At 38.1% G+C, this 13,973-nt stretch overlaps 1 protein-coding gene across 1 annotated transcript in view; it reads right to left on the bottom strand.

Moving 5' to 3' along the window:
- The window catches only part of cdk17 (cyclin-dependent kinase 17), a 64,397-nt gene that overhangs the window by 32,690 nt on the left and 17,734 nt on the right, over positions 1-13,973 (bottom strand). The window contains 1 exon segment of the mRNA XM_036577500.1: positions 1,258-1,406. Within this exon segment, the coding sequence (XP_036433393.1) occupies positions 1,258-1,384 (127 nt within the window). The 5' untranslated portion in view covers positions 1,385-1,406.

A 13,973-nucleotide genomic window follows, 5' to 3' on the forward strand; every position in this document is an offset into this window, starting at 1 on the left:
TTGACCTCAGATGTCTCAGTCGTGCTCAGATTTTGCTGTAGTTTTCAGCTGCAATAGAATCGTAGCATACAGATTGAAAAGTCAAGCCTGTGATGAAATGTAAAGTAAAAGGATCAACACAACACAGCACAGCATTCAGACATAGTGTGAGTTAAACTGAAAAAGTAATCTAGCCCAGAATACTGATTGCACAGTTTTGGGAGTAATTAGTTATGTCACTCCAAAATTTGTGAAAATTGTGTTTTAGTCAACAAATTAAATTACATATTAAAACCAAATCTTTCAAAGAAGCGCAAAGCAGTCTGTGGCACTAACAAGAGGGGCTAAATCCAAATAAAATCAGGACCTAAAGTAATGCAATGCACCTATTTTCCCGTTAAATTAAGTCTATGCCATCGCAAAGGTACAGATAGCGTATTTCTAGGGGGAAATGCATGTTCGCTCTCTTCTTTAGGCCTTGGTCTCTGTTGTCCTGAATGAAAGTGAAATTAATGATAAAATACAGTATTTTTACAAAATTAGGTTGCTTGAATATAAACTGAAACATGTAGGGGGTTACTAGACATGCCAGTTATTCTCTATTCAAGGTAATACAACCTTTCCACATATTAAGGTTGTTTGGCTACTTTACGGGCTTGCAGAATCTGTTAATCTGTAGGACCCCCTGCTCTTGTACTATAATACAAAAAAGCACTTTTTTCCACTGCTGAGCAACTTTTCCATTGCTCTAATTCCACAAACTAATCAAAGTGCTAAAGTAGGCCATAATCTCCAGCACTTTACTCTTACAGTGACCCTGCAAATACAACATGGAGCCAACACACTCAAAGACAGATAAGCATAGATACTAAGGTGCAAATCTCTGACCCCTTAACAATTCAACTTAATATAGAAAATGATTCTTAGGTTAACCACAATTTAACAATTTAAGATATTTTGGCAAGATACCGAATTATTTTTATACCAAAAATGACATGAGTGTGACTGGAGCAACTATCTGCACAGCAATGGATTATGGATACTAAGATGTATTCATCTGATTTATAAGTTTTATATATCTATATACTTTATTGAGTATTATTAATTGGATATAACTCCAACTTTACAAAATCAGTATAGTTAAATCTCCACCTTCAGACTGATGCATCACCAAGTATGTATTTTTACATCCCTAATATATATATATATCTTACAAATCACACTCAAAATCAGCATTAACCTGCAAACATAGATTTACAGACACCCAAATACACTCACCACTGTCCTTACTGCTGTTCTCCTCTATTGTCATCTGCTCAGCGAGTTCGGAGAGGGACTCATCGATGGTCTGGCTGCCACGGAGCGTGAGCGACAAACGCCTCTTAAACCTCTTCATCTTCTCCATGGGCCTCTGAGGCAGGGGAGGCCTGCAGAGGTAAAAATGTATTATTATAGCAAGCTTAAAGCTAGACTGTGCAGTACAGAATGTTCACTGAACATAAGGATAAAACGTACATACATTAGGAAAAAAAACAAAATAAGACAAATAAAATTTCTAACTAATTAACATGGTGTTGATGCAATATTTCTGCTATGTCTTTCAAATGGCACAATAATTATATTTTACACAGTTTTATACAGTCACATTTATATACAGTCTAATTACAAAAGCATTATAATGTGCTTCACTGCTCTGTTGAGTTGTTGCAAAGCCTCCTGGGAATCTCAAATACCAGTCCTCAAAAGCAATTCATGAAACGAGCTCAGGAGAAAAAAAAAAACCCTCACCCTCACATGAATAATCAAGAGGCTTTTAATAAAACATTCATGAGAGGCAGAATGCAGCCATTATAGACACCTCAGCATGTTAATAAAACACACATGCACAAAGGCATGCACAACCACACGCTCATTCACACAGGGAAGTCCAGTAGATGTAAACAAGCGTAAATCAGTCACACAATGGAGTTAATTTTAGTGTAGGGATGCATGATGATATTGAAATCACATCAGAATCTGCAGATAATTGCTTTAAAAAATTATCAGTATGAAACAAATATTTAGATTTGACCAATATCTCACATCTATATTTGATGATGTATCAAATATTACAATGTTTAGCCGATGCTGGGCTTTTATGCTACAATGCCTGCTTTTTATTCATTTTACTGCATTTGTAACCCTACAAAAGGAAATGTTATTTGTCCGCAATGCTAATCCAGGTAGACCTATATGGCACTTGATGCGAAGCTGAAGAACAGACTTTGTAGCAGGGAGTGGACCTGGAATGGATGTCTAGTGAGGAGAGATGAATTTATTGACAATTTTTTATGAAATTGTGAAAAAACACTTAGTGAAGCATTTCACTAGAGGTGTACAGGGTACGAGGGATGAGAATCACTAGAGGCTCCATGATATATTTTCACAATATTGAGTGAGAACTTTTTTTTTTTTTTTGAGGATTTTCCCTTATTGCAGACTCATATATATATAATAATTTATTTATACAATTTATTACTTTTGGCTGTACATTGTTCCTATAAAAGCTTCATGTAATCACTGATAGAAACCTTGGGCCTAATACATTCAAATTAATATTTTGAGTATTTTTAAAAATCAACCATAGATTGGTCCTCTGACTATCAATGCTATTTTTCACCCAAAATATCACATTACTGTATTGATTTTTATCCCACCACTACGGGGTTGTAGAGAGTCACAGGGTTAAACAGGACAACTGCTGAAAGTGACTTTGAGATGGGTAAGTTAAATTGTTAATAGTAATGGAAAATAAATAAAAGGTAGGTCAACATCTCAGCACTTTAGTAAAAAGGTGACCACTCCCTCTGCTTATTTAATAAGAGGACCCTTTCTACTGAACACAGCAGCAGAGAGTGTATGTATGTGTGTGTGGTGTGTGTCTGCACAATGGGCAGAAACAGTTCTGCTGCCTCCCTGGACAAGGTGTTTCCTGCTGCCAGAAGCAGCACAGTCAGCATGGAGTTACTGAGAGAAATACGAAACACACACACGCACATCTGTAGCTAGGTGGCTCTGTTCAGGTGGAGCCTGATTTCTAGGCTCTGTTGTGTAACACAGTATGAGGCATGCACAATGGGTAACTATGTTTACCTGACTTTTTAAAAAGGAAATACACTGACATCCACGTGCCTTCAGTAAAATCATGCGGTTGCTGGACAGCAGCTTCCGGTAACGTTCATCAGAATGATGGGAAAAATATGATTCACACCATGAGAATGCAACCAGAAAAATCTGCAAAATCTGGAACTGCACAATGCACTCATGTCAACATGAAACAGAATCTGAAAGGAATGTTTCCAACATCTTGAGGAACCCATGTCATAAAGAATGGAGGCTGTTCTGAGAGCAAAGGGAAGCCCTACCGAGAACTAGCACAGCGCTCCTAATAAAGCGCTCGGCGACCGTACATATATCAACACGCACACATATACACGTACACATATACACTTGCAAAGACACACCATCTGTGTGATACAGACCTGGGGGAGGGGGCAGAGCAGCCCTCCCCAAAGACGGATTATGGAGAATTAAAGTGCTAACTGTCACCACTCCATCCAACCCAAACTCACTCACTCACTCACTCACTCACTACACACACACACACACACACACACACACAATCTCTATCCTCCAGGACCATGCTTTAGATACAGGACAGACCAGAGCCTGGACACTGACAGCACACTCACACAACCATATTAACATAGGCACAATCTGTAGCTGCCGATGGCAAGCATGTTGTCAAACAGCTGGTAGTTCAGACTGCAAGGCCAGCTGAGAGAATCCAGACACACCCTGCACACACAAACACACATATATATATATATATATATATATATATAAAGCCTGGAGCTTGTTTGATTTGAGAACAGTGGCAAATACCAGTAAGCTTAAGTAATTGACAGTCAATATTTTGTGAAAATATAGGCCGTGGAAACCACATCATATGTTTCAATTGAATGTAAATGCACTGCATTATAGCAAATTGCCTGATGCCAAAGAGTAGCATTTTAATGTCTTTAAAAAAACAAACAAAAAAAAAACAACAGGTTAGTGTTAAGGTTGTGTTTCAAATGGTGGTGAGTTGTGCCTAAATTCAGGATGAGGTGAGGTGGAAGTGGATATATTGCCTGTTCCAAGTTAGCATTAAATTAGCAAGCACGTTCACTGATGCTTAACTGACCTGCTCAAATCTGATGGAGCGAACACATGCTTTTGTGTGTGGAGCTGTTCTGTACTGTCCCCATTAGCACTACAGGCTAACATTAGCTTAGTGAGCAGGCTAAAACAGCTTCACACGTCACAACACAGGTTCAGCTCTAGTTCATGGATGCTCCACTGATGCAAGATTAGAGCATAAAGACTCAAAACTAAGAGTAAAGTTAAGTGACCAGTGTTGGAGCGACAAAAAGACAGAATGTAACCTGTTACGTGTTGTGTTGAGCTAAGTTATTAGCCTGCAAAGCAGGCACTAGCATCTCTGCTACCTGTGCTGCTCTTAGCTTGTTCAACATTTAGCTGTTCTATTTAAGATTTAACATTTATTGAAGTGAAAATTTATTGAAGCTAATTTACTAATTTATTAGGCAAAATGTAATCGTAACGCGTGTTAAGGTTTAGGGATGCTCCTATGTTATTTTTGTGGTTCCTTGGCATACCAGTAATACATTACAACTGTTTTTCTATTGTTTGGCCTTTATTAAAAACTTGATTATTATAATTAGTAGATTACTCAATTAATTGATTACACTTGCTAGCTACTGTATGGTTATAAAAAGATGCTCTTAAGTTCACATACACAAATCACTGGTGAAAATTAGAAGGTCACTCCCCAGTACACACTCACCCCAACACCCATTTCTCAAATGTCCACCTAATGAACATGGTGGGAGTGACATGTTATAGTAAGTTCAGAAAATCCAACCTCATCACTGCCCCTGCACTGTGTATTGGAGGAGTCTCTGCCACACACATACACATGCTCGTGATCCTCCCCTCATGTGATGGCAGTCTTTGATGTTGGCCTACAGGGGAATAGATATGGGCTGGTTCCATAAGCTAAACACTTTCTTCTCTGCAGGAGGCCTCATTAAAATACAAACACACACATACAAGTACACACACAAGAATATAGAACATATGAAGGCCTGCAATAAATCTAACACTGTGGAAATCTTTATTTCTTTTCTCTGCCTCTTTCTGGAAAAAACAAAAAAGCAAAGACACTCACTCACTACACTGTCTGTCCAGCCCTCTCAAACAGTCTCTCATCACTGTTGCATCGAACCCTCATAAGTCTACTTTTTTTAAACACGATTTGAAGGTGCCAGCCTCCCTTGACACTGTGTGAATGTTTTGTGATGAACAGACAAACAGAAATTGCAGACAATTTCAAAATAAAATTTAACATCCATTAAAGTTAAAAACATATTTTTATATGTTACTCTCTTAACTTGGTTCACTTCTTCAGGAGGCTAGTCACTTCTGTAGTGGACAGCGACACTGTTGGTACATTCCTGACCAGTGAGCACACAGTAGACGGGACAGTGCTGCATATTGTTTATCCACCTCCTCCATACTCCATACCCTGCCAGCCTGGCACTCTCCACTGCCCCTTAAAGCAGCTGTCCCGATGGTCAGCCTGACAGGAAAGTAGGCAGGGCAGGCTGAGAGGAGGCCGCAATGCCATCACCAGATTTACAGTGGTATTATTACCACTGTTAATACTAGCCATTACTGGCTTGCACTGTTGCGCTGTACTGCTTTAATTGTTACAAGAAAATAAAGTATGGTATAATCCAATATTTAGTATTACTCATTTTTAGCTCATGGAGAAATTCTATTGAAAGTGCAGGTTCTAAACATTCTACATATACATAAACATATCATATCTAAACAAACACATCACACTTGTGTTTCTAAGCTGAAGAGGAGATATTTTATTATGATGTGAAGTTGATGATGTTGTGCATAGTCTTGATTTATGAAAAGAAAACCATCCTTTACATTTTTAACAGACTAAGATGTTGATTTAGAATGTTTGTTGAATCTAAATATAAATCATGGCACAACTTATATGATTAAGTATGTAATTATGTAAATGTTTAAATACCATAGCAAAACCAACTGAACTAAGGGTTAAACCATGAAGAAAATTCAGAATAGGATGTGCAATTAGGCTCGTCACAAATATTACATAATCTGAAATAACTGCAAACAGGTGATCATCTCATCTGAAATGACTACAATCCACAGTTAATCCATTTCACATGCTGTAACAAACAAAATGGTGTAACTAAAAGTAGTAAATGCATTCATTACGACATTGTGTGGCTTATAAAAACAAAAAAATTCTAACTTCTAACTTGGTGTTCTAACATGTTTAGTGGGGAAGCACAGGTAATGTTTATGTATATGTCAACTATGTGGTTAATTGTAAAGTTTTTAGTATGTTTGTTGGTAGAAGGAGTAATTTTTTTTGCTTATATTTTACTCTCATAAAAAACATGCAGCTTTACTTAACTCTGCACATAATTCTGTGTAACCATAGACACTTTTGTGAGTGTGCACATACAACAGTGTGCATGCAGCAACCGGTGTTATCTACTAAGTACACATAGTTAGCATGTAATGTGGCTAATCAGCCATTTGGACACTTTATTGTTGTATTTACTAGTTTCAAACAATAAACAAGAAAAGACAATTTAATTGTTAATGACAATTATTTATATGACTATTAATCATCAGCTAGAAATTCTCTGATCATCACAGCCCTAAGCGCAACCCTGTTTTATATGACATACAGTTGTATGCAAAAGTTTGGGCACTGCAGTCAAATTATATGTTATGTTAAGTGCAAATAAATTAACACATCCTCTACAGGTAACAAGCTTAAACATGGTTTCAGCAATTTTTTGTGCACAATATATATTTATTTGCTGAGTACAACACATTGGGGGAAAAAACACAAAATCTGTGCCATAGCTTTTGCACAGACCATATTCTATGTTTTATATTTTTCTTCCCCCATATATGTTACATTCAGCAAATAAATAGTAAGGAAAAATATGACTGTATATATGTGACAAATCACTATGAAAACCAAAAGTAACATTTTTCCTTTAGCATAAGACATCATAATCTCAAACACTCTGCACAGATCTAGGAAATTCTAAGAGACAGAAAAATTCTTTTTAGAAATCTCTTTAACTGGGACTTGTCAACTGAAAACTATGACCCCTCTGGGCATTTCTTCTATTATTTCACTATTTCCATCTTTTGCTCAGCATCTCTTTGCTTTTCTGTTTCACAGCCCCCCCAATTCCAGTTCTTAAAAAAGAAAACCCAGCATGTGAAAAATCAAAGACATTAAGCGTGTCCTCTTTCATATGCCCTCAAGTGGGCTCTTGTGCATACGTTACCCATTACCTCCACTGGCGCACACACTCAGACCTCAAGCATGATAGGGGGGTCTCTGTGTGACAGTGAGAGATCATCTTAGCCAAACCAAAACAAAGCCCGCATGTGACTATAATGTGGGTGTGTAGGCTGTGGGGTTGGGGGAGGTCCAAGATGTAGAAGGAGATAATGTTAAGCATTCAAAGGCCCCATTTCAATTCAGAAAATGTAAGCTCTCCCTCATTCCACCCAGGCACATCTATATTAGGAAAGCCCATGCAGAAGGAAGTGCATAGTTATTATTTTTTAAATGTGGTACAATTTTTAAATGGCCATTAAAGCATTTTAGTTTCCACATTGTTTTTGGTTATAAACCCTGGTTTTAAAAAGATCATTAAGCACTGTAACACTGAACGTCAGAAGCTTGTTTATTTTATGTAATATTAACCAATGGAAGGAACTAGGGGAAGTAACAAGATTTTACTTTGAGTAGCAGCTTAGTTTTCTTGGATTGGAATGGGAACAATGTGTTTAGAGCTCATGGAAGGGACAGATGACATGAACGCACAATATTTTCCACTACACAGACAATAATAATCATGTAATAAATATTAATCATTAATATTTAAATTAATTTATTGTTAGTTATTAATGGGGGCATAGTGTTTAGAGGTCATGGAAGAAGTAAGTGATATGAACTCCCAATACTCTTCATTATCCAAAGAAGAAAAAGAAGATGAAGGAGAAGAAGAAGAAGGAGAAGAAGAAGAACTAATCTGCTGTTACTGATAATCTTGTCACAGTAGTATTACATTGTAATTAGTCTGAACCATAGAATTTTTGTAAAGTCTGTAAGAATATTATTTTAAGATAACCCTAACTTTTTACATTGGAATATCTTTATATAGTGTATATGATGCCGCAACAAAAATAGCAACCTGCTAGTAAAGGGGTTTTTGTCTTTAACAATAAACGAAGTATTGGTCGGCTTGGATAATACAACTGTAACAGTTCAGTTATACTACTTCATAATAAATTTGTCTAAGGGACAGGAATGTTTTTGGGCTTATCAAGGTATACATGATTTGATACAGTAAATTTCATATATCAGGACATCACCACACTGGTACTGGCCTCCTAGCACTAGGTCATGGTGGCTGTAATTTTGTAGTGGAGTGTCAGGGGCAATTCATTTCAAAACAGAGCAGAATCCTGAATTGACACAGACACATAGACAGGCACCTCCAGCTTCCCCTGAATGCTGAGCTTGCCCTGCTGTCTGGTGGCTTCACAGACGGAGCTCAATTAAATCCTGACTTCAAACACCTAAACCAGCCAGCAGCAGCACACAGCAGCCTAATTAATCCCAGGCCAGAGAGAAGGGGGAAACTGGGTTAGGCAGCCAAACAGACACCCACCCACACACAAGCATTCACACACAGACAGACACGGAGCAAATAGCATGCAAATCCAGCGACTGAAAAAGTCAAGGTTTAAGGGAACACAAAGATAAACACCAAACATCTCTCCAAATTAAACGCAGGCCTGGTGACAAATGTATGGTTGTTAGGTAAAGTTAAACACTATAGTTGCACCCACTAGGAAGACTGCTGGCAGAGACAGTACTGGAAAGGCTTAGAAACACTGGAGGAGTTTTCTCTGGCTAGAATGCCAGGGTATTCACTGTTCTCTCCTCTCTCTCTTCCCACACATACAAATCCCTTCCTATCACCATGGCAACTCCTCCTCCCTGGGACGTTTCAGCATCCTCTGTTTCTCACAGATTAGAATCTGTAATCTACCCCATTGGGGAGGGGGGGGGCACACAGAGAGAGTGAGAGAGAGTGAGAGTGAGAGAGAGAGAGAGAGAGAGAGAGAGAGAGAGAGAGAGAGAGGAGAGAGAGAGAGAGAGAGAGGAGAGAGAGAGAGAGAGAGAGAGAGAGAGAGAGAGGGAGAGACAGACAGACAGACAGACAGACAGACAGAGAGAGAGAGAGAGAGAGAGAGAGAGAGAGAGAGAGAGAGAGATATCTTTGTGTTCTGTTAAATGGCATGAAATCACCACGGCAACTTGAGTTCTGCGAGCCAAACTGCAGACAAGAAATACAGACCAGAAAAGTCAAAGATATACACAAAGATAGAAGAAGACAGTTAGCAAGTAAAACAGTGAGTGCGATTAGTCAGATTATATCCATGGTCATTCACGCGAGAATCTTTATTCATTACAAGTCGTTTCAGTTCATGTGGCTCAGAGGAAACAACATTCAAACCTGTTAACTTTCCAAAATAACCTGCATTGAGAGGCAAGGGCCACTTAGGAGCAGGCAGAAACACTCATCAGACTCATAGAGAGGTAGCCACAGAGACCAGGGGTTACCATGGTGACTTCTGGGTCAATTGCAGGTCATCAGACCCACCTGTTGGGGTGTGTGTGTTTGTGTGTGTGTGTGAGAGCGAGGGGAAAAATAAACAAATGCTGTGTGTATGTGCTAATACTGCATAATCGGGCAATAAATAATAAACTAGAAAGCCTATATATACATACATACATACACACACACACACACACACACACACACACATACACATACACATATACATATATATATGTATATATATATATATATATTCACACACACACATAAAAATTAATTATAGGCTGGGCAGGAAAAACAGACAGAGTGAGGGAGGGGAAAGAAGAGAAGAAAAAAGAAAGATGGGCAACCTGATGTTCTTTAATCTGGTAGGCTAATCCACTTTATGATGCTTAAAGCTCTTTAGCAGCTCATTACCACACTTCAAAAATCACCCTCACATATGGCCATGCCCCCCAAACACACACACACACACACACACACACACACACACACACACACCCCTTTGTGATAACTGTTTTATTTAGAGAAGCTATTCTCCTTATCTGAAAAAGTCAGAAGCTTGATGGGAATGTTGGACAGCCATGGTTCATTATTTCATTCAAACTTCAGCAAGGAGTGGGCAATAAGTATAATATATCATGGGTATCACTGCTACTTCTAAATAACCAAACAACTGCATGCATAATAAAAAATATATTTTTTAGACCAATTATAGAGAGACTGCAAACCACAAGCAGCGTGCAGTGACTGTGTAAACTCCACAGTAACAAGTCCTTGACTGGATATCAGCCCATTAAGACATTATCCTGTTTTATTCCCTACCATTTGTTTGCCTATTCCTCCTCTTCCTTCTCAAACAGCTTATTTATTTAAAACAAAATCACTGTATTCATGGCCTTCTTTAAAAATAGCACTGCTGTCACTGATGTTACATTTTGTCTGATCCAACTTAAAACCTAAACCACTGAAAAACAAAATATTGTGATGTAACTTTTTTTCATACATCACCCCAGCTTACCTCTGAGCTAAGACATGGCTCAACTGCTAAAAATAATCAACCTAAAATTTCACTACAGCTAAAACATAATGGTCAAATGGAAACCTACAAACACATACACACACAATTCACAGTGGAAAACAAGTACAGACAACTGAGCATCATTGTGCGCTAGAAACACTGCATATGCAGTCAGTGAGAAGTGCTGACATTATGTGTTTGCGGGCTTTTGTAGTCTGGAGGTCCAAACCATCAACACTGACCCCTTCACCTCTATATTTTATTTGCAAAAATGACCTTTGTTACACACTCAAAGCAGGTCCTGGTGGACGGTAAGCAAACCTCAGCTAGCACAACACTTGCATTTAAAAGGAAGAGAGCACATCCAAGCTTTCTTTACTGCAGAAGAACAGATTATAAATGTTATTAAACACACTGAAGGTGAAAAGGTTCATCTTCCAGACAACTTATATCTGCTTAAATAAATGTGAACCACACAAACCCACCATTTGAATAAACACACTAGCTTACTGCTCTGATAGAGTCATCCTATCAAACTTCCCACAGAAACAAAAATGCTAAACAAGGAAAAATACTCTGGTTCAGCCCTAATTTTGCCCACCAAAACACTATACCAAGCATCCAAGAAAAAAATTAATAATATAAAAATTACTAACAATAAACAAGATTTGACACTTTAATGATATTATTTTCACTTGCAAATATGAGCTATTATTTATACATGCACTGCAGATCATTAGCCTACAGTAGCTAAGCATTAAAAAAAGATACATGCACAATGAACTGATAGAGACACACTTGAAATATGAACCCCAACACAGCCAATCGCTGAGTCAAAGGTCAGCAGCCATTCAAAGACACATCCATAGGAAGAGTCACATTCTTGGTGTGAAAGAGTGAGTGCGGAAAAAGAGAAACAGCACAGTGTCTGGTGTGAGTGAGTATGAATAATGACTGTAATCAAGCAGGACACATCTCCCACTCAACACAGCTGTGTGAGACATACTCACTTACACAAAAGGAAAGCAAGTCCAAGGGAAACCTCTACAGAAATATATTTGAAAAATATGTGAAATGTATTAGAAAGATTTTCAGATTTTATTAAAAAAGTAAAAGTTAAAAAAAAGCATATACACTAGGAACAGAATAGAAAGTGTGTGGGGGGTGAGATAACCAATAATCATGTTTTTTTTAAACTAGAAAATACTGTCACCCTTTTTTTTTTTTAGATTTTACCCAGACCTACCTCTATGTTACAGTTTACATTTTAGGACATCCTGAGACAACAATGCCAGGTTTCAGACCTCGGTCTTGAGAAAAACACAGCAAAAAACATGTCTCATGTCTTTCATCAGGCGAAGCCATTTCAAACGGCCCCAGGCCAATTGCGTTCAGAAAAGAAAGCAAAGGGCTGAGTGACCACAAACTATCAGATGATAAAGTCCATGTGACATTTGCAATTCCATTATTTCTTAATAGATCTATTAGAGCTCTTTGGCCAAATTAAAAGATGACAATATTCTACAACCACAACTTTTAAAGAATTGTGCTTTATTATGTTCTTTTATTTGACAAACATTAAGACTCAGCTTACACCACCGTTTTCTCTCACATCTGCTTCAGTGCAGTTTTGCTCAGTTTGCTTTAGGTTGTTCAGAGTGTTTAGATGGCGCTTGTGGACCACAGTTTTTGAACAGTGCCACAGATCCTTGATTGGATTGAGATCTGGACTTTATGGAACATTCATCTTTTTGTTGAAATACTCCTGTTCTGCTTTACCCTTGGGCTTCAGTTAACAGTCTTGCTGAAAGGTGAAATTTCTTTCAAGCTTTAGTTTTTAGCAGACTGAAGCCATTTGTCTTGCAGTATTTTCCTGTATTTTGCACCATCCAGCCATCCTTCAATTTTAACAAGATGCCCAGTCCCTGCTGAGGAAAAGCATCCCCACAACATGATGCTGCCACCCTCATACTTCACTGCAGGGGGGTGTTTGGCTTGCACCACATACAGCATTTTGAATTGTGAATAAAGAGTTCAATTTTGTCTCATCTGACTATAAAACCTTAGCCCACCTAGTTGAAAACTTACACAAACAGCATTTTTCAGTGAGTCATTTTTGTCACAGAATATTTTCTTTATAAAACAAATCACACTTTAAATTCATTATTTTTGAGGGTCAGTTTTTTAAAATAAAATATAACCCAGCACAAGGGGTAATTTCAAATCCAAACAAATCTGATGACTTAAGATGGTTGAATACTACTGTAGATACTTCTGGTGTTTGAAGCTGAAGTGTCTGTTATTAACCAGTACACCTAAAATAAACACACACACACACACACACACACACACACACACACACACACAACACAAAACATGCTATTCCAGAGGGTTTGCAGCAGCACAGTGTGATCCAGCATGATCATGTGCTTACATAAGCCCACAGTCTGCATGCCATTACAGAACAGCACACACACTAACACAAATACAAAAATATTACTCTATAAATGTCTCAACAAGTCACCCATCAGGGCTGAACAGAAATATACGCAATGCCTCCTGTGTGTGTGTCTCCTCCTCATCACTTAGACTAGTACATCATGAATGGGGCATCAATGGCACTGCCTGCTCAAAAAGCAGCTTGAGGGGTTTGAGTTTTCAGTTAAGTGTATGAGAGAAGAAGGAAAAAAAAGAGAGAAATAAGAACAAGAGAGACAGAGAGAGAGCAAGAAAGAAAGAAAACAGGAAATAAAAGCGTCAGAGAGGGAACTGAAACAAACATAATAATGTTATCATATGTTATACGTTTCCAAACCTCAATGTTGCTTACAAGAAGACAGAACATGTTGGAACAAAACAAAGGACAGAACAGAAGTCACAAGCAGTGACGTATCTCCACACCTTGTATCTGTTAAATCCTCAAGGGTGATACATCTGTCAAAACCATCAAATGGCAGTGCAAAGCAGTGTCCTACAGCTAGGAATTAGGTTTCAGTCCACCTATGCCATGGCTGGCTATCCTTAAAAACTCAAAATTTAAAATTTAAAGTCAGGTTTAAAGATGTTCAGTTTTCCAGATCCAGATACAGCACAAAAAGGGGGGGGTGCCCCATATTTTTTAACTACGTAATATATACACTTAAGCTCATCTCAGTCCA

Source organism: Colossoma macropomum, unplaced genomic scaffold (assembly GCF_904425465.1).
Source record: "Colossoma macropomum unplaced genomic scaffold, Colossoma_macropomum, whole genome shotgun sequence".
NCBI classification, from domain to species: Eukaryota; Metazoa; Chordata; class Actinopteri; order Characiformes; family Serrasalmidae; genus Colossoma; species Colossoma macropomum.